The following is a 24,611-nucleotide window of genomic DNA, read 5'->3' as shown; positions in this document are numbered from 1 at the left end:
TGCTTCCTCCTTCAGGGGTCGGAGGTCACCGAGCAGGTCCTGCACACGGTCAGCAAATCCTCCAGCCTGGAGGAGATCACGCTGGAGAACGCAGGGTTAAAATCGTGAGTTTTGGTTTCTTTTCATCCGTTCAGTCGTCTATAAACTCTGTTGCGAGGACCACGCAGCCTGTGAAAACACTTGTATCATCTTGTTCTGTGGCTCTAAAGGGAGCGTTTTAAAGTCTGAATCATCATCCAGTGTAGGATCTGGCATTTTTTTGGAGCTTGTCCTATTCAAGGGATTAAAAGTCAGGTTATTTCAGCCTCTGCTGCACACAGTCTGACAATTCAGTCTTTCCATTGCGATTCTTAATGGAAGCGCGATGCCAAATCTCCACAGCGCTCCTTTTAAAATGTTTGTCTGTATTCACAGCATGTGTTTTTGTTGTGTATGAAACTTTGGCCTCGCTTTACAGAGACTTTCCGCAGAAGATGTCGGCCGCTCTGTCAGAGAACCCTGCTTCTGTCATCCACTCGCTCAACCTGGCCCACAACTCACTGGACAACCAAGGTACAATGAGATGTCATGTCTCCATGTGGCTGCTTTCAGCCTGAGGTGAACTGTCCCTTTAAAAATCCCCATTACGCCTGTGAATGAAATCTATTTTTGATTTTCTTGATCACGCACACATTAATGCTCGTTGGTGGCCAAACGTAAAGGTCTTTCAAAGCAGCCAAAGATGGCCGAGAGCAGAGCTGAGGTGTTTAATGTCTGACTCTGTGACTCCATTTCTACACCTTTTGTTTGCACACTGCAGGTGTGTCAAACTTAATCCAGCAGGTGTGTCGCCTCAGCAAGGGACTCCGTCTCCTCAACCTCTCCAAGACCTCACTCACCTCCAAAGGTTTGATCTCATCCCTCTCTGACGTCCTTCCTTCTCTCCTCTAGTTCAGTATTTTCAATAAAGTGTGACCAGTGTTTGCAGAGTTTCCTTTCCGTGCAGTGTAAACTAGTCAAACGACGCCCACAGCAGTTTGTATAAAGCTGCATCTGATCGAGCAGCTCTCAGAGTTTGTGTTAGATTATAGTTAAAGGAATATAAAACCTCCAAAGCCCCAGATAATTCACCCTCCTGAAGAGCTTTGTTTCATGCTACGACTCCATATTGACTTTTAGTATGATGCCTGGTGCGGCCCTGCAGGCAGCGCGCCTCCTGTTACCGTCTCATTTTCTCTTCTACCCGGCGGAGAATTTAAATATTACATTGAAGCAGACAGATACTACACTCCGCTTCTCGTTGCATCCACCGATACCTGTCGCTGCAGATGTCTATGAATTATGTAAGGATGAAAAATGTTTTGAGAGCGTTCTCTGTCTTTTAATATTGTACAACTCCCCACTCCCTCCTCCTCTTTTTCCTTTTATCCCTCTCTCTCCCTCTCTCTCTCAGGAGTGGTGTCTCTCTCTCAGGCTCTCTGCTCCAGCGATGAGTACTCCAACTCTCTCCTGCACCTGGACCTGAGCAAGAACCCCGGGGTCCTCTCGGGGGAGGATGCCTCGGTCAGAGAGCGCAAAAACCCATCTGGAAACAAAAAAAACACACACTACTCCCATTTTTACGCCACTTTTTCAGCTTGATACGACTCCTCTCTCTCTCTCTCTCCCGTTCTCTCTTTCTGTTTTGCAGAACTTGTATCTCTTCTTGTCTCAGCCCAACTGCCTGGTCCATTTGGATCTGTCGGGCACGGATTGCTCCGTCGACTCGGTGGGTGTTTGACGTTTCATGTGCGACGCTTAAACGAAAATGCATTTCTCTGATTAACCGTCTCCACCCTGTGTCTCACGCAGCTATTTGGGGCTCTTCTGAGGGGGTGTTGCGCTGATCTTTCCTATCTGAATCTTTCCAAAAATTCCTTCTCCCACAGGTTAGTCACATCTTTAAGATTACCTACACAAAAAAAAGCCAAATCTGCCAATATATCGCCCTTATTTCACCATAAAGGCCTCATCCTGCCTCTTACCGCCCCTTCCTCTCTTTCTTCTTTGTCATTATCTCCACCTCTCGCTTAATGGGAACTCAGAAATGAGCTTTGTGGGAGTCACGGGAACATTGCGTTTCTTCTCTGTGGGTGTGTCCACTGCCGTTTAGAAAAGCAGAACTCTCGGCGCTGCCTGCATAGATAAGACTCATGAATATTTAGGCAGAGCCATCTATCATTTGACCCCGCTCGCTGCCTCCTCTAACACCAAAGCGATATTCACTCTGTTTCTCATCCTTCACTCGGCGCTGCGCTCATATTTACCCAGCACGTCAACAATGTGACTTCATCTCTACTGTGCGGCCGCTCTCTCCATCCATCTCCTCAGTTCTCCTTTAATCTCTCGCCTTTTTTTTGTCGTCCGACAGAAAAGTGAAGGACACGCTGCCGCTGTTCCGTCAGTTCTTCAGCCTGGCCTTCAGCCTCACTTATGTCAGCCTGGCCTCTATGAAGCTGCCCCCTGATGTTCTGAGGTGTGTCGCTTCTCATTCTCCACTCACCCTTTTATCTTCTGCAGCGACGGCAGATTCGAAGCGTGTGGATATCCGCAGCTTCCTCTCCGTGCCTTTTCTCACTCGCTCCGACACTTTCTGTCTCCACAGGGCTCTCCTGACGGGGTTAACCTCCAATCCTCATATCAACGACCTTCATCTAGACATCAGTGGCTGCGAGGTAAGAGTTCCACATCTGCAGTGGATTCTGAGCACATGTTCAAGGGGTAGGTCGGTATTTTTCTCCTCATGCAGTTTGAAGGCACCATGAGCTTATCCTGCGGACTCCGTGGAGCTTGTGAAATGATGTCGTCGCCATTGTCAACCTGTGAAAAAGAGAAATTCAAGGTTGAGAATGCATTGAAAAAGATGTTTTCAGCTGCAAAGAAACGTCTAAATGAATGAAATGAAAGACCGCGAGCGTCTGAGGAGAAGAAACTCAAACTTCACACACTGTGAGTGACAGCAAAATCACACATCCACAGACAAATATACTGCAAGTCACAAGTACACAATTTGGCCCTGATTCTGCAGCTGAAGCCAAAAAACCTCACAGTTGATATAATTTGTACAATTTTGCCTCATTCTCATTCGCTCTACAACGGTGATTGTCGACCGGCGGCCCGCAGGCCACAGTCTACCCGCCGCAGATTCCCATCCGGCTTGCAGATTATTTATGAATTCAGAAAATGCGAGCGTCTAATGTTACTCATCAGTGGATGAGACCCAGCCTGTGTCCCGAGAGTGATCATGTATTAGCTCGCCAACCCCTGGCAACCATCCAAAAATTGTAGTTTGTAGTTCTTCAGAATTAGATTATTCCTGAGCTCCGTCCTCTGTGCTCCGTGGACCCACCGTCACACCGCTCGGCGCCGAGGCCTCCCAGGGTTAGCGCTAGAGGACCCGAGGGCTAACTGCTACGCTTGTGTATTAAAACCAGGAGGCATCGCTTGGTTTTGTTTTCGTTGGATTTTTTTATTAACCTTAGGATGCGTTCATGCACAGGTGATAGTATCATGACTGGATATGAAAGGAGCATCCTTGAAAGGCAGTCGTTCTGGATGGCTGAGGCAAACATGCGATATCACCAGGAACACAGTCAGGAACACTTTGTAAAACCTTTGTCGGTAAACAATATACCTTCCCAACGTTTTTTTAAAATCGGGTTTGTGTTTGTTAAAGCGAAAAAAAGGCGAAGCTAACAGGTAGCAGACGACGTTTTCCCCCTTCAACTGAGCAGAGCAGCTGCGGATCACAAGCAAAGCAAACTCACTGTTCAACAAATCTTCAGAACGCCTGCGGAAACATACAAAAAAAAAAGGCATCCATAAATCTGCCACACTCTGGAAAAATAGAGCAAATCCCTGCAGACTAAACCTAAAATGACTCGGATTCATGCTTGTGCACATGTTGGTTTTCCACTTCTCTCTATCTCTATCTCTATCTCTCCCTCTGTCTCCAGCTCAGGTCTGCGGGAGCCGCTGTAATCCAGGAACTCTTCCCCAGAGTCTCCTCTATCGCCACTCTGGATATCTCAGACAACGGTACGGTGGCACGCTTCAACACATCCTGCTGTGACCTTGACTCTCTGTCCTCAGGCAGGAGATGTTTGAGTGGGCTGTTAATGAATCAAGCTGAGCCGTGTTGAGCTCTCTCTCTATATATGTGTGTGTGTGTCTGTTTGTGTGTGTGTGTTGACAGGTCTGGATGCAGACTTGCTCACAGTACTGCCGGCCCTCTCCAGACACCCCTCCCTCAAACACCTTTATCTGGGCAAGAACTTCAACATCAAAAACAGGTGCTGCCGGTTCTCATTGTCACGCTTTACTGCAGCTATGTATCTGTGTGTGTGCGTATGTGAGAGTGTGTGTGTGTGTGTGTGTGTGTGTGTGAGCACGAGGGCGCATGCACTGCATATGCCAGCTTGAATGTACGCGTCTGTGATTTTACTTCCGTTCTCATAAGCGGCTGCCGCTCCTCGGGCCGAAAGCTCGCCGGCAGCAGGAAATGACTCGCGCCAGCTCATACAGCCTCGTCTCTGTGTTTGTCTCCACGCTGTCTGTCTGCAGGGTTCTGGATGAAGTCCTGCAGAAGCTGGTTCAGCTCATACAGGAGGAGGATTGTGTGAGTGAGAACGCGGGAGATATCCGCAGTCAAGATGCAGATTTAACAGTTTGCCTGCGCTGGGTTCGCTTCATTACAAATCACTGAAATAGGAAATGGATCGGCTGCAAAGACTCAGAAAAAAATCTGAATTTCTAGTTTCACTGACTTGTTTTCTGGAAGGAACAAAATTAAAAAGATAATACACTTAATAATGAGATAATAAAGATGAACAGTTACGTTTAAAGGAGACACATTATGCTCATTTTCAGGTTCATAATTTATTTTGGGTTGTGGGAGTCGGGGAAATGTAAATGTATCTGATCCCACCCCCTCTCCATTAATCTTTAGTTAATAATTCAGCACAGGCTTCCTTATTTAAACATTAATTATGAATAAATACATAAATAAATAGGTAAAATATAGTTTTATATATATACATTACATTAAATTAACTAAAACTATCACCAGAATGTGAGGGAATATCAGTTTTGACATTATAATGTAAAAGTATTGTGTTGCAGAGATATTTACTGAAGTTAGCATGCTAACCAGCTAGCCCTTGCCCATTCAAAGCTCTCTCAGCTCCTGTGATAGCTACTGGAAACACCAACACTTCCCTGGTCCTTGAGCTCCCAGTCTGAACCTCTAACTTCACTGCTAACTGAGCTAACTAGCTTACAGCAGCTACAGTCTGCAGCACAATTATCAATTCTGACGCTTGATTTTCTGGATAATTTTTGCATGATGTTTCACTGCAGAGGTGTCACTGCATCATGAATTATTACTGTGTCTCTACCCTCGCAGGCACAGTGTCTATATCACTACACACACATGTTGTAAATAATTCATACATACAGCATGTTAAGTCATATTCGCCAGCAGTCACATCGCCCTGCAGTAAATCTCACCAGCTCCCCAGCCCCCTCTTCTCTTTCCCATGCTCAATTTTCTCTGTTTTATTTATTCCTGAATTACCCAACACACTCGTTCACTCTAACACATCGTGCCTCTTCTACCTTCGTTTCCCCAGTGCCTGCAGTCTCTGTCCCTGAACGAGTCACGCCTACGCTCCAGGGGCACCGTGCTGGTCAACGCCCTGGGCAGCAACACCTGCCTGAGAAAGGTGGACCTGAGCGGGAACAACATGGACGACATCGGAGCCAAGATGCTGAGCAAAGCCCTGCAGATCAACACCACGCTCAGGTGAGGCGTAATAAATGTAGAGAGGGGAAATGTCTTTGTCTTTTTTCTGCAGTATCACTCGTGCTCTATACGGAGGTTTGTATTCAGTGCGACTCACGACTTTGCCCCGCAGGAGTGTGACATGGGATCGCAACAACACCTCCGCAGCAGGATTTCTAGACTTGGCCCGGGCGCTTGAACAGTAAGAGCATTAAAGCATCTTCATCATGTAGTCTGTAAATGTACGCTGTGATTTAGTCAATAAATAAGAGGATAGCTCATATAGCTGCTGCAGGAACGGTATTGATTTTGAGGGACCGTGATAGATTTACCTTCTATTTTAAAGCATTTAAACATACTGAGATTTGCAACGTGAGCAGAGCAAATTGCTGCTTTCCACTTCGCTATCTTAAATGGTCCAGACTCACCTCGAGGCTATGGATGACATGGTTAAACAGATCAAAGTATTACTCACTCGTTGCATGCCATAGGAGGGATATTTTGGGATGAGCTCCGTCCGTTGGGGATATTAACCCTAACTAACCTTTGAATCTCTAACCCACTTTATTTTATCTCTTTAGTCCGTCACTGCCTCCTTCAATAACTTCACCCCTTCCTCTGGTGTCCCTTCCTCTTCTGCTCTTTCCTCTCTCAGTAATTTCACCTTGCAGTACATGCCTCTACCCCTAAGTGACATCAGCCAGGCGTACCGCAGCGCCCCTGAGAGGACAGAGCAGGCACTGACCAAGGTTGGCATCAAAGCCATTAACAGAGTCATTATCAGAAGGAAAAGCTTAAACAGATTTAACAAAATCTGGGAGATTTGATGAAGTCTTCCTGGTTTGCAACAATACATCTTCATTGTGTTGTCTTACACCTTTAAAACAAGTGCTCATCAAGCACTTTGGATCAGACGTGAGCTGAAATTATACGTTTTATGTAGTACTGGGCAATATAATCAATATTATATTGTTATTATGATATAAGACTGTATATCGTCTTTGATTGGGTTGTCTTTTCCTAGTTTTAAAGGCTGCATCACAGTCAAATTATGTCATTTTCTGAACTTACCCAGATGTTCTACTTATTCTAATATTTACCTTTACCCACTTAGTCATTATATCCACACACTGATCATTATTTATCAAAAATCTCAATCTGTTAATAGTTTGTTAAAATACCAATAAACATCCCTACAATATTCTCACAGTATGGATATCGAGGTATATAGCCTAAAGGTGTTGCGACATTATTTTAAAGGCCGTATATCGGCCAGTCCTCGTGTTAGACAGCGAAACGGTATCAACAGATACAGATGAGGCTCTATGAGTGGTGTAGCTCTTAGTCAAAGGTTATACTGCCCAATTTTGTGTGATCATTTTATTGTTAAAGTCCTACCACTGCAGAAATTAGTGCAATTTCACATGTAACGCTAGAATAGTTTGATTCACCAAATGAAGAAATAATCAGGACCCCAGCTGCCCCAAAGCAGCTTATGACAGAGTCCCATTGTAAGGTAATATTATCCAATATTCACGCTCTTTTAAGTCTGTTTTCGGTCTCCACTAACTGCTGAGGAACAGATCAGTCTGCCGTTTGCTGTTGAGCAGGGTATGCACAGTGGGTTTTCAGAGCATTTATTCCTGAAAACAACTGCATGCTGCGGTGAAAGTGAACCTGAACCAGACAGCTAAACGATGAGCTGAGGCTCACTATAAAGCTGATGGGAGCTGCAGACTCAGGTGCTAATTATCTATAGGTTCATCTTGAATGTATTATTTAGACCTGGATGCAGCAGCGTCGCTCAGCCTTGCTTGAACATTTTCCCAATTAAAAAAGAGATGTCTGTAAAAACTTGTTGGCAGGACACCTCACCTGCATCAAACTTTTGATCCATCTTCGAGCTGGGGAACTCTGTCTTTCCTGTCACCTCTCTGAGCCGACCTGATACAACCATAAAGGCCAAAATAAATAAATAATTGCCACCTTAAAATAACGTGGTGTATTTAACTGTCAGTAAGCAGAAGTGGAAACTTAGAAACAACACAACTGAAATGTTCAGTGTGCAGTAAACAGTCCGAGTGTGCGCTGCTGATTCATGTTACTGAGTCGAAGGTTTCAGAAAATAAACTTTGATCAGTTTAGCTGCTGCTGCTGGAGGCAGACGTTACTCTGAGGTACAGTTTCATCCTGAAACAACACAAGCGCCACACATGAAAGAAAAAACAACAAGCTGAATACATCAGACAAGTAGCATTTCTGGCAGAGGAGACTTTGGGTAAAGATTCTGTACTTTGATGCTGCCGCAAATTAATCAAACGCTCGCCCACAGCGTTCGCCATCAAAACGCTGCAGTCATTACTGTTTGAGTTACCGGATGGTTGTGTGGTAGCAGACGGTGCTGGCGGATGTAAATCACACAGTGGATACACAACACATGTCCAGTTTGCTTAGGGGAAGGATTTTTAATATGTATAATGTTTAAAGCTAGAAAAGTGGCAGGGTCCGCCAAATATAAACAAAGTAAAACAGTGTGAAATTTCATGATTAGCTCAATCTTAAGATGCTTTTAGGAGACAGTGCCCAGAAATGTAAAATATAAAAGGATTCATCCTCTCGCTCTGCTTCATTGCACTTTGTTTCCTCTGCAACAATCCGCCTGTTGCATCATCACCTCGTCTGTTCTCTCTGTCCTCCTCGTGTTTTTAAGCCCGGCTTATATTCACGACCCCCTTGTTTCCCCTCTGCTGCGCAGATCCAGCGCGCTCTGGTGAGGAACAACCAGACCCAGCGCTTCTCTCAGAGGCAGGCCCTGCGGCTGCACCAGGGCCTGGTGACCAGCACTGCCGAACAGGTAGCGCTCACCTTGCGCCACCCTCACCTTTTCATGTGTGTGTGTTTGTCAATCTGTGTTTTTACGTGCGCTCGTAACACTCCCCCGCCTGTCTGTTTCCAAGGTGATGGAGCGCCTGTGTGTGCGCGTCCAACAGCAGGTGTGTGTGTTGCGAGGCGCCGGAGAGGTGGAGGAGATTCAAGCTGCTAAACAAGTGCTAAAAGAGGCCAGGAACTCCCGCGCTGTGAGTTGATGTGAAACGTATGAGCGTAGTATTTGCATCGCCGTCATACATAAATTTGAATTAATGTTTTTCTTTCCCTCTCTAAGCTGTACCCGTCACTGTGCGAGCTGGCTCATGTGCTGTCTGTGGACGGGCCGGTGCGGCAGAGACTCGACTCTCTGGCGGGCGAACTCGCCAAAGCCGCGGACAAGGAGCTTCAGGTAGATCTCGAGAGCCTCTTTTCACACCGTGATCCATGCACGGATGACTGAGTTACTGATCGCTGGCATCCGTTGCAGGTGATCGTCGACTCTATGGTGTCTCTCTGTCGCGAGCTCTGCCCTTTATCTTCGTCTGCAGCGGAGAGGCTGAGTCCTCCACTCTCATCCGTCTCCGAGCGCGTGTCCATCCCTCGCTCAGCCATCCGGACAGCTCTGATGGAAAGAGCGGCGCAGGATATTCACCGAGCCTTAGAGTAAGAGCGAGATGTAGGAAAAAAAGCGGAGAGGAGCAGTGAAAAGGCTGCAGCAATAAGTCTGAATCTGATAAGCCGGTTATTGATTTCCTCTCACTTTTACCAAACCTCTTCCCGTCTGTCTCTCCCTTTCCTCTAACCCAATCTTCTGCAGAGAAGTGAAGCTGTCAGTGGTTTCCTATCTCACCAACTCCATCGTGGACCAAATACTGCAGGAGCTCTACGCCACCCATAAGACCCTGGTAAATGCAAAGCACTTAACGGAAAATGATGTGTCTGAGACAAAGATAAAGCGTCCGAGTTGGCGTCAAAGGGACTCAAGAGCGCCGTCTTTTTCAGACTCGGCAGGTGTCTCATCTGAAACACTGGGAGGGGACAGGTGAGGACGGGACAGAGTGGAGGTTTAACAGACACAGAGACTCTCTGGACATCACAGATGAGGAGCTCACCACCAGCATAGTGAGTATGAATATACACACACATGGGCTGATATCAATCTTTCCATCTGGCCTCCTGTATCTCAGTTGAACGCCCCCAGCTCTGACTTTCTCTTGCTCTTCACACTGCTACCCTAGAGGGGCAACCAGCACGTCGATGCATCAGGACAGAGTTTTGATGCTTTCCAGAACTGGATATTTTTGTTCATTTAATGAGCATTGGTATATCAACCACATAAACACAATGAATGTACCAATACATGCTGCTGATGCTCCGTAATGAGGAAGAAATAAACAAAGACTAGAAAGCATTTTGAGGTGAATCCTCTCGGTGATATAATAATAACAGCTTGCTCGCACGTGGCATTTTGTTTGAATGCTGCGTGCAAATAAAAATGCACCAGGGGGCAAATTCATCATCAAATTAATGTCTGAAACAGAACAAAGCAAATGAACCGGCTGTCTGGACAACACCCGTAGAATCGCTTGTTACGAGCAAACTTCACATTTCTATTAATATTCTCAAGTAAAATCGAGGTTGGCTGGCTTGAACTTGATCTTATTGGCACATAGTGGTCAATTTTTTCACACAATCTATGTTATTGACGGTCCTTTTTGTTACATCTCTGTTGAAGAAATTGAAAAGGATTTAGCGGTCTAAAAAAAGAACAAGCCCCCAAAAAACTATGAAAATGGTCGGACACATTTTTCGCCACACTCCTTCCACCTGCAGCGTTTGCTTTGACCCTGACTGGGAACCTTTTTATATGAATTTCAATTTTGGAGTCACAAAATATCATATTCTGTTCTGTCGACTCTCCCTGAGGCAGCGTTTGTGTGATTTTCTGATATATTATTACAGTTTTCCTCAGTTCTCATCTCCAGGCCTGACTCTACCTTCCATTTCTGTCATATATTGTATCTGTGGTCTGTAATCTTAAACACATCAGTGTATATGTTGACTTCACTAGCCTCGCTCTCACCCTTCACCGTCTTAATCAACTTGAGTACTGCTGGAGGAGCTGATGAATTTTCCTCTGGGGTCTGGCATTTGAAATTTCACTGACTTTCTTGACAGGAAGGTCAAAATTTGAAAAGCCCTAATTCGTCCAGTGGAGACGTTTCAACAATACTTGGATTGATGCTGTATCATCAATTCAGATGTGTTTTGGCCTTTAGAAGCTTTTCACTGATTGGCTTGATTAAAGCAGAGCATTGAATGTCCAAAGTCCAAAAGGGCCTATAAATCCTACTCCAGGAGGCTGACTGCCATTGAACTTGCAAAAAATCAAGTCATCTTGATGCATCTTGGCCAAAAAGATGACATTATGAGTAAAGTTGTTAATCTGTGACTTGGTTAGTTCTGCACTCTGTGCCCTCCTGTACAGTTTCCAGTCCCTCCCCATCCCTGTTTTTTCTTTTCCCCAACACTGACCTGTTTCTCACCTGACCTTCAGAGTCTCCTCTCCCTCAGTTACCTCAGTTAGTTCTGCAACAAAGCTTGTTTTTCTGTCTGTTTGTTTATCATCAAATCGCCCCCTCTAAAAATGAGAAAACTGAACCTTGAACTAAATCTGAAACACATTACCGTGACTGGTTATGTAGGAGCGCCGAGACAACCCGATAAAAGTAAATTGCAAAATCTCTTTTGACGCACGAAAAGAGCAGCTCAATATTTATAAGACAGCAGGTAAAAATGCAGACTGTTTCTCTGATTTTATCTCAAGAGTCTGCCGTGAGCCCTGGGCCTTTTTCATCACAATCAGTTCACTCATTACCCGTTCAGACGCCTCTAGCCTTGATGTCTCCTCTAAAAACCTGTCAGAAAATTTTTGTCTGTGAAGCTGAAAATATCAGCACACTCATTTATTCTACTGCAGAGTACCTGCAGTGAACCGGTGTATACTGCTAATACAGATCATTTTGTACCAATTTCTTTCCTCTTTTCATCAGAAACTTCTTCTCATAAAACCAACAACTTGTTGTTTGGATGTTATGTCCTCGAGTGTCACCTCAAACAGATGTTGGAAACTGCTGTGACAGCTTTTTATGTACCACCGTACAAACAATCATCATAACCTTCCCTACCTTCAGTAGTTATGAGTCATTTCCATTCAATCACCAAACTTTTTTTGTTGTTGTTTAAACATGTTATTATAAAAGTTAATTGCACAGTGTAATAGCTATTTAATAATGACACCATCAGCGACACCATTAGTTCTGTACCCTAATAACCTCCACTGTGGTGTTTTGTCTGCCGCCAGGTGCAAAATATCTCAAGACAATGAAGGCTGACTGGCAATTCAGTCCGATACAACCTGGCAACATTTCTATCTGCTTTCACGTCCCCATGAATGAATACATTCATGTTTGTCCTGTGTTGTTGGTAGTTGGAACTCTGAGGAAAACAGAAATGATCCAGTTGTCTTTGCAACAGCTGCGCCCTAAAATATGTCTCCACTTAAAGGTGCAATATGTAAGAATTAGTCACATGTCGAAATCATACTCACGGCAAATGGGGGGTAGCATATCACCAGAGTAACTGCTATCTGCTGCTAACTGTAGCTGCCGTGAGCTAGTTAGCTCAGTTAGCCATGCAGCTAGTGGTCCAGGCTGAGAGCTCGGACCCCTGCGGAAGTGATGGTGTTTATATCCCTCAGCACAGGTGCTCTGGACCGGGACAGGCCGGGGCTAGCCGGTAAGCATGCCAACTTCAGTAGGTTTCCCTGCAACACAATGTATCGATGTCATAATGTCAAAACTTAAATTTCTTCACATTCTGCTGATCATTTTAATTAATATTTTAAAAGAAATCTTTCATATTGCACCTACTAAAACTAACTTTAGTTTTGATTAGTTTTAGTCTGGATTCAGCTCTGAAGCAGGTGGTCTGATATGAACAGCACTATTGTTTTATTCATTAACTATTAACTTTGAGTAGTATCTTCTGTGGAGCACCTCAAGGATTCATTTCAGGACCCTTCATTTGTGTCCCGACGTATATTTCTTTCCAATGTTATGTTGATGACATTATATTTTATCTCACTGTAAAACCAAACAATATGTGTAATTCAAAGACCTTAGGGTCTGTCTGGAGGAGTTTCAGGACAATGGTTGCTAACTTTCTCCTGCTACAAGCAACAAGTTTGAGTTGGTAATTTTGATCTCAGTGAGGCTGCACGTAATCACACCGGTGTTTTTAAAGGTGTGAAAGCCACCTTGAATTCATGCTCCCAACATATAGGGGCAACATATCACCACAGTAACTGCTCACTGTATATTTCTTATACACCCATGACTGTAGCTACTGTTAGCTTGTTAGCCATGCAGCTAGCTGGACTAGCAGGTTAATGTTGGTGTTTTCCTAGCACCGGGAGAATTTTCAGGCCCGAGCCTCGTGGGTTGGCATGATATGTCAAAACTCTTATTTCTTTACATTGTGTTGATAATTTCAGTTAATTTAGTAATAAAGTACATCATGATGGTAACATGCCCACAATGACATTGCTTTACCTTGTTCACCAAGTACAGCTGAGGCTGATGGGAATGTCAGTAGGTGTTCAGGTATTTGATTAAAGTATTGGACCAACTGAAAAGTCGACCTGATGATGGTGCTGGATAAAAAGTTATGAGATCACCAAAGTCAGTCTGATTTATCTTCTTGGCAAAATCTGTAGAAAATGTAATGATCCATCGTGCCGTTATTGAGTGTTAAACTGCCACGTCTAAAAAAAAACCTCACGAGCTATCTGCCGTGCTTAATCCTTGTGCCAAAGCCTTTCTTTTATACTACATATCTTTCAGACTGACCTCAGCTTTCATGGAGAATCGCTTCAGTAGATGAATCCAGTTTCCTTCCGCTGAGAAGATTTTCTGTAATCAAGCTTTTCCTGCCGTGCACCCTCTGATCTTACAGCATCAATTGATCGCTCTGTTATTCATCTACCTTCTCGTGTGCCAGAGTGTGTTAGTCATTTTGTACTGTCCGTTTTTATGTGTTCAGTTACAGCACGTTTTTTTTTCCCCAAAGCGATTCGATTGACAAAAGCACTGATTGGCCTGAAGGAGTGCTTCATGACATGTTTACTTGGCCCTGCTTGTGTGCCTTACTCTGATACTTTCCCATCATCTCAATAGGATTTTTTCTTTTTTTCTCCCAGGACACAATAGCCATTAAGAAGCGCAGCTCGAGAACAAGACGAATACGACCCGTCTCCACCAGGCTGAGTGAGTACTGCTGTATATCCTCTTATCCTCCTCTCTCCCCTCGTTCCGATTAAGCTCTGACCCCATCCTGTCGTTTTCCCAGCTCCATTAGTGTGTTTTCTGCCGGCTCTTTTTTCCCCGTCTCTCTATCTGAGAGGTATATAAAGTCTCTATATCTCAGAGCGGTCACTGATTGTCTTAAAGTTGACAGAAATGATGGCTCCCTTTGATTCCCCACGTCTTGACACCTCGACTGTGTCTTCGCCCTCTCACTTTCTCATCCTTCTATAATCCTTTCATCGCTCTTCGCTGCTACCAGGTCTCTGTGACGACTCCAGCTCCTCACCGCCCCCCTCCGTGCCATCATACTCCTCGCCGCTATCCCGCTCGGCATCCTGGGAGGGCCTGTCAGAGCTGCCTACACAGGGTCTGCCTCTCCATCACGTGACGCGGGTTCGGCCGAGGCCTCCGCGGAGGCACAAAGGAGGGCACCTCCCCTCTGAGACGGTAAGGCGGGGTTGATTTTGGCACCTTTTGACACATCGTACCATGTAATGGGAACGTCGTGCAGTGTTTCAGTATACATCGCCTGTTCTCGGATTGCACGCGTAGCTTCTATCTATCTCTGCATAATTCCCCCATTTCCTAATGTTCATGCCTGCTGGCAGTGACTCCCGTCTTTGTCAGAGGTAATCTATACAAAGTGGATGGCTGCAATTGGATTATGTCATTTCTCTGAAGCCAGTGTAATCCATTTGTTTTATTGCATGCAGGACATTTACAAATGAAACCCAGTGCAACTAACATGACCTTTCGTGTGTCTGTTTGTGTGTTTGTGTGTGTGTGTGTGTAGCATTGCAGTGAAAACGGAGGAATAAGCCCTCTTGATGATGGACTCCCAGATTTCTATACTAAAAGAGTTCTCCCTGACAGGTAAAAGTTTCTTTTGCTGTCCTCTCAGTCCTCGTGAAACTATATCTACGAGTTTCTTCTTCTTACATAACTTCCCCTCAATTTACATGTTTATCTACAAATCACATTTACTTTAAATGACTTCCATTTTCCAAAGCCTGCCGCAAGTTTTTAGATTGAGTTCCGACTTTTCAAGCAGTCATTATTCTCTATTTCCTTCGCAAGGCATGAAATAAATTTTAAAGTTGCTCGGGATAGGTAGAGATTGGTGAGTCACAGTGAACATTTTGTCATCTTTAAATAATTGTCCCACAGTAGTGCTGCTGTGAGCAGAAACTGCTTTGCAAATCGTTTGAGGGACGCCCAAGAGAGTTTGCTGCTGAACAGCAACCTTTAAAGGGTAATACAAGAAGAAGAAGAAGAAGAAGAAGAAGAAGACCTGTTTACTTATTGTTTGTCTTCTGGGTTTGATTTTCCAATAAAATAGCCTCAGTAAAAGGCTTTTTTTTTTTGCAAATGGATTTTTTTTAGCAAAACAAGGGTTGAAATTAGTAAATCCAGATTCCACATTAAGCAGAGCTATGTCGCACAATTAAAATGAATCTCTGTTGAGTGAAACTATGTTTATTGAGTTTAATCAATATGGACATGGTACCCAAATTAAATTGAATACATAGTGTTGTATCCAAAAGTAAAGATATTATGTTAAAATATTACTTTGGTAAAAATAAAAGTCACCCACAGCAGCAGTAGTTGAGTAAAAGTATTAAAGTACCTGATATTAAATGTACTTAAGTATCAAGAGTACAAGCAAAAGTACATTATACATATATTTACATGAATTTATGTACTGTATAAAGTATGGGTTGATCAGTTATTGGCCTGGCTGATTATTGGATCCCTTATACAGCATGTTTCAGATTGTCCACTAAGTAAAGTTATTAAATATTATATAGTGGGGTAAAAGTACATTAGTTGCCTGTTCCTGTTTTTGCAGCTACATAATCAAAGCTTTTAACTAACAAATAACGCTTTTATTGTGAAGAATTTATAGAAAACGAAATATGTGTTTCACCGAATTAGCGGAGCTGTGTTACCACAGATTATTTGACATACAGCAGGGAGTGTTTACAGCCATGAATCCACCCGCTGCTTTTAAATGTCATCGACTCAAGACCAGGGCGTCAAACCGAGTTAAGCCAAGTTGGCACGTGTTTATGTGAAAGCCATAGTAGTTAGCCAGCTGCATTTCTTCTCCTGCCATGTTTGAGAGATGACTCAAACGTTCAGCTCCAAAACAAAACAAAAAAGAAATTCAGCCGCATCATAGATATCAGTTGGGTTGCGTCTGTTCCTTGATTGTATTCAGGGAACTTGATAATTTGGCTCAATTTTAAAGTTAAGCTCTAAAGTTAATGTTTGATTTGGATCGCAGTTTGAAATGGAGTTAAGAGTTTCTTTGCAAAAGATTTAGATTGAATCCATTTTTCTTAACTTTAAGCTTTTAAAGGTTTGTGCCACATAATTTGAGCAGTGATTTATTCAGGTTTAAGAATGAATCCTTGTCGGTGCATCCCAGCCTTAAATCTCAGTTGTGAGAGCGTCCTTAAATGCACCAGCAGGAGAAGAGTTTTCTGAATAGTCGCATTAACTTCCGACAGAGATGATGAAATGTTACTGAAATGACTCGGTCGAAATCACTGTAATCAGTGTGAGCAAATAATTGTAAAATGTATGGTGTGCGCACATCTTTACCAAATGAAGCTCAGTGGAATCGCTTCAATAGAGGGATTTTTCATCCATCGCTAACAATGAGTCCTCTGTGAGCGCGTTACAAAAGAGGGGAAACCGTCTCAAGAAAGGCACACAACAAAAAAAAATACTATGAATAGACAAACTACACTATTACAGTGAAATGTGTGTGTGAGACGTAACCTTGGTTGAGAGTCTTTACCTTCTCTCATCCTGTAGCTTCGAGGCGGAGGAGGAGATTCTCGAGGAGGATAATTGATTGTTGTCCCAGGTTGTTAAATACAGACGCTTTGAATATCAAACGGCTCAATTTAGATTAGAAGTAATTACTTTTCCTTTAAGTGTGATATTTACATAAGACACAAAAGGTTATTAAATGTGACATGAGCAATACGATTAAGCTGTTAAGATATCTGAAATTTCCGATTTAAATCTGCAATGACGTTACACTGACTCAAAGTGAATGGAAAAAAAGCATGAAAATATTGTATTTCAGACTAAATACATCAATGCTTCTTCCTCCTCTGTGTGTTCAAACGTGTTTTCCTCAGGCTTTATTCCAGCTGGCTGATGTTTAGGTTATTATTCTTAATAATTCAAGATGTGCGGTTGTGTCTCTGTGACCAGTGTGTGCTGTCTGTCTTTGAAGTAATCTCATGGCGAGGTTCGGCTTGTTTAGCGCATCCTGCTGGCTGCTTTTACATTCAGAGGCAATCGAATCGGCTGTCCGTCAACTCCGCTCGAGTGAAACATTAATTTTGTCGCTCTTTGATGATTAGTGGAGCTGGAGCTGGCTGTTTGGAGGATTTGGGGTAACAAGACACGATTGGGTTAGCCGGTGACTGCGAGCTGTTGATCAAAGGAGTCTGGATGTTAGTTGATTGGATGTGGCTGCGGTGGAAGTCATTAGCAGCTGGTGATTTTATTTTAAATTTGTGATCAGTCTGCTTTTGAAATAGGGCTGCAGCTAATCATTATTTTCCTTGTTGATTGTTTTCTCAATTAATTGACAGCTGTTTGGTCTATGAAATGTCTGAAAATGGTGAAAAAAGTGGGGAGTGATGATGTCCTTACAAGACTTGTTTTGTCCACGACTGAAAGATATTCAATTTATTTTCATACAACAGTGAAGGAACCAAAAATATTCCCAGTTAAGAAGCTGGAATCAGAAACTTTTCCCCTTTTTTTCTTCAAAAATTACTCAAATTGATTAATGGATGATTGAAATAGCAGGCAATTAATTTAATAGTTGAAACTAATCAATTAAAGGAGACACATTATGCTCATTTTCACGTTCATAATTGTATTTTTAGGGTGTTTACTCGAACAGGCTTACATGCTTTAAACAGTCTGTTTTAGCTCCTGTCTCTTTAAGGCCTCCCCTCCTCTGATTGGTCAGCTTACACACGCCTGAGCCACCACCACTTACAACAACAGAGCAGCTGTGCTAAATCAATTCATAGGTGCCTTGCATAGATTATGCAAATGTGTGACTCTATGATGTAGTGTGATGTCACAAAGTCACAGAATTAAAGGCGTGACCACTGACGAGGCGTTTCAGGAGCAGTGTTTTCTGTGGGAAAGAGGAGCTTCTTTGACCTTTTTTAACTTTCAAGACGTTTACATGCACAAGAACCAATAAAACACAAAAAATGAAAAAGCACAAGAGGTCTCCATTAATCATTTCAGCTGTTTTTGGAAAATGAATGGTTGGTCCTACAGCAATCATGCAAAAACAGAAAAACTGCGGATCATTATTGTGACTCTTTGATCTACAGATGTTTAGATATTTATAGTTTGGTAAGCCTTCATTTTGGCGGCGCTGAATTCAGGAGCAGCGGCCGCAGCTGATCAGAATAATCTTGCTCCCTTCCACACTGCAGATCATCGGGTTAAGTCAGTGCTTTCAACATGATTAAATTTATTATATAAAAAAAGTGCACTTATAAGGAATCATTGTGTACCAAGAGGTGTAGCCTAGCAACGCTCCAGCCGCAGATGTACCAGGAGCAAAGCAGATGGCTGTGATGACTTCAATGACATCCTAACAGAGATGATTGTGCTCGGACTGGAGTGCATGTGCGACATTCACCCTCTCTCTCTCTCTCTCCCTCCCCTTTCAGTCAGCTCTCCTCTCTGCACAAAGCTCACTCGCTGAGGAGGAAGAAGAGGAGAAACATGCTGGCCATCTTCGGCTTTCGCAAGAACCGCAACCAAACTTTGTCCAATCAGGGGCCGGAGACTGAGGCGGAGGTTTACGGAGACGGGTGTCACACTGTTGCTACAGCGCCCACAGGGTTGGTGTATGCGCAAACGAAACACACATGGACTCCGTTTGTAAAGATGTAACCTTGAACAGACAACACAATGCCCACTTTATGCGGTAGATAACAATACACAACACCACATCACAAAGGACTCGTTCATTTTGCTCCCATATTCTGCTCCACAGCTTCACATTTTCTGCTGATTATCTCTTCTTGGTCCTCATAAGGACAATCAGCCGCGCTGAGCTCCATAAATACACTGACAAATATCACTCTAAATCTCCTTCATTTCTTTGTTGATACAAGAAATGGCTGATAGCTGCCAAAGTGCAGGCGGGCTGACACCAGCGTGTGTGCACAGATGTAGACGAGCAGCCGGTGGCTCCGATTCTCAGCCAAGTGATAAGAAACGAACACGCTGCATGTCAAATACAGATTAAGACAGATTAGGGTGGCGGGAAAACTGCTTTCTGCCACAAAAATGATACTTTATTATTCTACTGTACAGTGAGAGTGATTCTGAAACCACAATCCGGTTCAGACCTGGAGTTTTGAGTCGTGTTTTGGTTCATACCAGGTTTTTGTTTGCTTGATTTTATGATTTATTTATTTATTTATTTATTTAAAGCCTTATTTAGCCTATGAATGAAATATCTTTTTGAAGCTTCATATACATTAACGTAGTTTTGGAGTAGAAATTCATACTCAGAATTTTAATATTTACAATATTAATGAGAAAAAAAAAAGTTGGATATCAATTCATGAAGAGCTCTCGCTTCTGATGAAATCCCTTCCCCAAAACTACATGGTGCACCTTTAATTTTAAAAAAACTAAATACATCAAAACACTTTTCTCAAGTGCAGCAAAAAAAAAAATCTTGGAAAAGTTGACTGTGAATGGAACAAGACACAAATTTTGCAATTAACGTGTGTTCCTGAATGCACCATGTAGAGTGCAGTCAGCCGACACAAGCAGGCAGCTGTTGACCGCAGGACACGACCCCACGAGTCCAGTTGAAGCAGGTTTTGTTGGACATATTACTGTACAGCACTGCATTACGGAGCGGTTCTGCCTGCTGTGAAGCCTCTAATCTACAGGTGAATAAGAATAGGAGGAAGGTTTTTTGTAACTTCATTGAGAGAAGTCAATCAATACATTCATTCCTTTACACCAACTGTTACACAATTTTCAAGGCGGACCCAAATCATGTCCTGGGAACACGTTTGCTTTTCTTCTGTTCTTTTTAATCAAGCAGCAATCTCGGTAGAACATAGTTCTCCTGCCATCTTTAAACAGGCGAAGAGTGCAAGAGGACCTTTGAGATGGTAAACTTGGACTCCAGCTTGTTTGAACATCTCGTTGTTTCAAGGATTTCACCCAGCGAGGCGTTCAACAGCCCTAAAATCTGTTCAAGTTCTCTTTTGTTAACACCGTGTTTCTGTCCCTCACAGATGTAACGTCATGTAATGTTAGCTCCATGGGAGGATTAATTCTGGATTAAGAGTTTACACGGTTATTAGGTTATAATATTTTCCTACGTAACGGATTATCCAAGGTTTACACCACCTCTCCTGATCCAATTGAAAATGCCGTATGATCAGGTCGGACTGGATCAGTCTCGTCTGACTGAAGTGGTTACATGAGACATTTTTATTCTGTTTGGGCTGTTATTCTGATTGTTAGTGGAGGTTAGCAGTGAAAGTAACAGAGGCGAAGTCGTTTATTCTTAATTCTGTTTAATGAATCTTCTGTCTTTGAACCTAACAGGACCGCCACAGAGAATGTATACACGCTCCTTCAGCCTCCGAGGTCCGCTGGCAGAGCTGGGTCACCCGGCGAAGGGGCTGATGGGAAAATAAACGATCACCAGGGGAAAAATACTCTCGTTTTGAGTCCGCCGCCAGTGCCGGGCATCCCTCACCCGGGCGTGGGAGGGAGCAAACACCCCTTTTATTCTCCCAGAGAGGTACACTCTCTCAGCGTGACCCACGACAAGCATTCATTTACTGAACGTTTGCCTCTGTTGTGATCTTTTGCTTTTGCCTCCTCTTGTTGTGTTTTGACAGAAGCCCGAAATGGATGCTGTGTTTGAACAGCCAGGAGAGACGGACAAGTACTGGATGGACGACAAACAGAGGACAACAGACGTGCTGCATGTGGACAAGCCGTGGATAGAGGCGAGGCAGAGCGATCAGCACACAGAGAAACACGTAGAGAGACAGCGGTTTGAAAACAGGACTTTTGCAGAGCCGAGGACAGCCGACAGACAGACAGACAGGTACTGGACCGAGAGCAGACAGCAGGACAGACACGTGGAGAGACAGTGGACTGTTGACAGACACACCCAGCGGCAGATAGACAGAAAGATAGAGAGACAGTGGATGGGCGGCAGACAGTTAGACAGGTCGTGGTCGGAGAACAGGCCGACGGACGTACAGGTGGACAATCAGTGGACTGAGAGCAGACATGGGAGCAGGAAGGGGGAGAGACATGTGCAGGCGCTTCACTTGGCTCAAAGGCCGCTGCCGCCGTACCCGTCTGACAGGACGCCCTCGCCAAAACAGGAAGCGGATCCTCTGAAAAGCTTGGAGGCAGCGGCTACAGACTGGCATCAGCAGGACACGCAGGGAGACAGACAGATGTGTCCCGACGCCGGTGGAGGGTTTACAGAGGGATGGAGGAGCAGCGGAGGAGGAGGAGGAAGTCGAGGTGCATCCAAACCAGATCCCCCGCCTCAGAGCAGCAAACCAAACCTGTCCAAACTGAGGCCGAGACATCGACTCGAGAGCGCAGACACTCTGCCAGGTACGCTGTCACCTTATGTTTCGCAGTTGGAAAGAGAGACAAAGAGATTGTAGCTTCTGCAAAGAGGTTTCAAGTGCGCTCGTCACCTCACCAGCGTGTAAACAAACAACAAAGCGAGGTGACAGACATTTCTTTTTCTTCTTTTTTTGTCTATAGGGACAGAGGAGGAAGGAGAAACAGAGAAGGATCCTGGAAAGGTAGAGAAGAAAGAGAGAGAAAAAAGAAGAGACTCGGAGGGTCAACCTCCTCCGATTCCAGAAAAGGTTTGTAATTTATGGTTCTTCCATTGATACTGTAAATCCAGAGCAGTCTGTCCGTTACAATTATTTTCTTTGTCTTCCTGATTCGTTCACGTTTTCCTCTCTGATCCAACAAACAGCCAAAGACGTCCTCGTATGTGACTTTTCCAAAAGAATCCGTTAATGAGAGGAACTTACCTCCTCCTCCTGTGCCGCCTCCCGTTAACAAGCCTACGTACGGACTACCAGACAGAGCTGCGAGTCAAGGTAAGTCCTCTGAGCGTACAAACAGTTTACACTGGTGCAGACACATGTTTTACTTATGTAGCTCCTTTGTGTTCACACTCCCATCAGAAACATTTTTCTGACTTCAGCATCACAGTAAATACTTTGATTTTGATCATTTCCTCCCTGTATATTAGAAGTAGATGCAAAAAACTGCCCAACCTGCAGAAAACTTTACAGGAATACCTGTACTTCTCTGCAGAGAGTTACAAGAAAAGACCGATACCGCTCTAATATGTGTTCGTAGCATATGAAGCTACAGCCTAGCTTAGCATAAAAAGACTGTAAGGGGGAAACATCATCATCAAGTTGTGGTTTAACACTGGTTCTGTGTTGGACCATTTCTTGGCCCCAAACCACAACCTGCTGGAGTCTTGTTGTCACTGTAAAGATGCCAGTCAACCAGCGGAGACGCCACAAAGTCACGGCTCCGGCACACAACGTCCCACAAAACCACAACTTGTCTGCTGTTATCTCGTTAGTACAAATTAAGGTGCTGGTAGGCGGACACGGTTACCTTTGGACAGAGCCAGGCTAGCTGTTCTCCCATGTTTCTAGTCTGTGCTAAGCTAAGCTAATATGACATGAAAGTGGTATTGATCTTATCTAACCCTTAACAAGAAAGCAGTAATATCAACAGACCGTATTTCCCTTGTGTGTGTGTATATATATATATATTTCATGAATGTTGTTCAGGTGAAGAAGGATTGAGACCTCAGGCACCAGTGAAACCACAGAGGAGCAGAAAGGCCATGTCTTGTGACGCAGGTACAATAACTCTCTTATGTATCACACATACTGTTTCTATTAACCCAGCAGGTTGTTACACTGTATATATATATGTTGTTTAATATGTGTATACATGTTCCTCCGTGTGTAAAGCGTCTGTATCTAACTGTTGATTGTTGTTTTCTGTCCTCACTGCACTCAGGCACTGACAGGGAAAGCCCTAATAATGTTGAGAAGCCCCCAAATCGCAAACCCCCCGTGAAAAAACCTAGACTACCCCAAAACAGAAATAAGTCACTGGACTTGTCTGGTACATGTCTCTCTCTCTGTTTTTATTTATGTGTGCTGTGCTGTGCTGTATGTATGTGTGTGTGTGTGTGTGTGTGTGTGTGTGTGTGTGTGTTGCAGATGTTACAGATTGTGAGTCAAGTGATAATCAAACACAGCTGCATGTGTTTTACGATTGTGGGATGTGAGATTTGTAAATTGTTATCTATAAAAAGCTAAATAGAAAAATAGAAAACACAATGATGATTCAGTGGAGTCTTTTTCCTTTATATTTCCAAATGTTGTGTACTCACAGCTGAGTAGATAATAGTGTTATTGATCGTGATAAAAACTGATAAATTATTTATTTCCCTGCCGGTGATCAGGCTCCTGTCTCCTTTACTGTACAGACAGCCTCAACTCAGCCCCCGGCCACAGCGAGCTGTTGTGATGCCCCCGAGAAAAATCCAGCCCGCCGCTGTCCGGCCGACGCGTTGTCATGACGACCGTGGAGCATTTCATCCAACGAGGAAACAAAGAAAAGCATACGAGGAGGGGGAGAGAGCCAGAGGGGGAGACGTTTCCTCCTCGACGGACATCATAAAGCATCGGTCACCCGCTTCTGTTCAAACACTCACTTTCCTCAGCGTCACTCTCCTCCCCGTTCTTCACCCCGACTGTGTTTCTGTCTTTGCTTTCCTCTCACATGAAAAAAGTCTTTTTGTGGCTACAGTATTTTAACAGTATTTGCTACTTTAGAAAAAAAAAAACGCAAATGATCATTGTCTTTTGTGTTGGTGGACGGTGGGCCGAGTGTTCGAGCATTGTGGCTTTTGCTAGACAGAGATAAAAATAAAAAAGTAAAAAAGTCTTTATTAGAATGTGATTTCTTAAATCCGCAAAGCATTTTTGACTGCTGATACAGTTGATTGCCTTGGTTGACACTTGAAAATGAGTTGCTTCTTATCAGATGAAACTTGATTATTTATATCTAGTTTTGCTTTCAGGAACTGAAAGGTAATATATTTTATAGAAAAAAAAAAAATATTATGTATGAGCACCCTCACTGTATGAATAAAACACTAATGAAAAACCACCATGACTCATTTTTATAAGTTATTGCCTGCTGTTAGCTCAACCTGGATGTGTTTCATATCACATTAAATGTATTATTTCAGTCACTTAAAGCAGCTATAATTAATATTTTTATAGTAACAATGGATTACATGACTATTTATATGTGAAAGGGGTCCCAAGTGTACAAGTATCCCAAGTGGCATTGTTTTTCTTAGTTCATTTTGTTTTTTAGTGGCAGCAGGCAGCTGTTCACAATGTAAAAGCTCTAAAAACACCGTATGCTTCCTGTCAAGCACCAGACAG

General features: G+C 43.6%; 1 protein-coding gene across 3 annotated transcripts in view; it reads left to right on the top strand.

The window, feature by feature from the left end:
- Nucleotides 1-24,327, top strand: part of LOC311259191 (capping protein, Arp2/3 and myosin-I linker protein 3-like) — a 32,796-nt gene extending 8,469 nt beyond the window's left edge. Inside the window, exons 10-40 of one of the 3 annotated variants that reach the window (XM_084356165.1) lie at nucleotides 16-104; nucleotides 458-552; nucleotides 800-886; nucleotides 1,433-1,542; nucleotides 1,670-1,747; nucleotides 1,831-1,907; nucleotides 2,390-2,494; nucleotides 2,624-2,693; nucleotides 3,975-4,056; nucleotides 4,214-4,310; nucleotides 4,582-4,636; nucleotides 5,649-5,821; nucleotides 5,934-6,002; nucleotides 6,456-6,549; nucleotides 8,556-8,654; nucleotides 8,758-8,877; nucleotides 8,964-9,077; nucleotides 9,156-9,331; nucleotides 9,486-9,573; nucleotides 9,671-9,790; nucleotides 13,929-13,995; nucleotides 14,294-14,481; nucleotides 14,828-14,907; nucleotides 18,762-18,935; nucleotides 20,674-20,872; nucleotides 20,973-21,711; nucleotides 21,868-21,974; nucleotides 22,091-22,217; nucleotides 22,932-23,003; nucleotides 23,167-23,274; nucleotides 23,642-24,327. In XM_084356165.1, coding sequence (XP_084212291.1) covers nucleotides 16-104; nucleotides 458-552; nucleotides 800-886; nucleotides 1,433-1,542; nucleotides 1,670-1,747; nucleotides 1,831-1,907; nucleotides 2,390-2,494; nucleotides 2,624-2,693; nucleotides 3,975-4,056; nucleotides 4,214-4,310; nucleotides 4,582-4,636; nucleotides 5,649-5,821; nucleotides 5,934-6,002; nucleotides 6,456-6,549; nucleotides 8,556-8,654; nucleotides 8,758-8,877; nucleotides 8,964-9,077; nucleotides 9,156-9,331; nucleotides 9,486-9,573; nucleotides 9,671-9,790; nucleotides 13,929-13,995; nucleotides 14,294-14,481; nucleotides 14,828-14,907; nucleotides 18,762-18,935; nucleotides 20,674-20,872; nucleotides 20,973-21,711; nucleotides 21,868-21,974; nucleotides 22,091-22,217; nucleotides 22,932-23,003; nucleotides 23,167-23,274; nucleotides 23,642-23,682 — 3,900 coding nt within the window. In that variant the 3' untranslated portion in view covers nucleotides 23,683-24,327. Of the gene's footprint in view, nucleotides 1-15; nucleotides 105-457; nucleotides 553-799; nucleotides 887-1,432; nucleotides 1,543-1,669; nucleotides 1,748-1,830; nucleotides 1,908-2,389; nucleotides 2,495-2,623; nucleotides 2,694-3,974; nucleotides 4,057-4,213; nucleotides 4,311-4,581; nucleotides 4,637-5,648; nucleotides 5,822-5,933; nucleotides 6,003-6,455; nucleotides 6,550-8,555; nucleotides 8,655-8,757; nucleotides 8,878-8,963; nucleotides 9,078-9,155; nucleotides 9,332-9,485; nucleotides 9,574-9,670; nucleotides 9,791-13,928; nucleotides 13,996-14,293; nucleotides 14,482-14,827; nucleotides 14,908-18,761; nucleotides 18,936-20,673; nucleotides 20,873-20,972; nucleotides 21,712-21,867; nucleotides 21,975-22,090; nucleotides 22,218-22,931; nucleotides 23,004-23,166; nucleotides 23,275-23,617 lie in introns of all 3 variants that reach the window. The other 2 variants (XM_084356167.1, XM_084356166.1) reach the window with 2 other exon arrangements.
- The last annotated feature ends 284 nt before the right edge of the window (nucleotides 24,328-24,611 follow it).

The sequence above is a fragment of the Pagrus pagrus genome, assembly GCF_965226575.1.
Source record: "Pagrus pagrus genome assembly, chromosome: 6".
NCBI classification, from domain to species: Eukaryota; Metazoa; Chordata; class Actinopteri; order Spariformes; family Sparidae; genus Pagrus; species Pagrus pagrus.
This window is presented reverse-complemented; position numbering and strand designations above follow the sequence as displayed.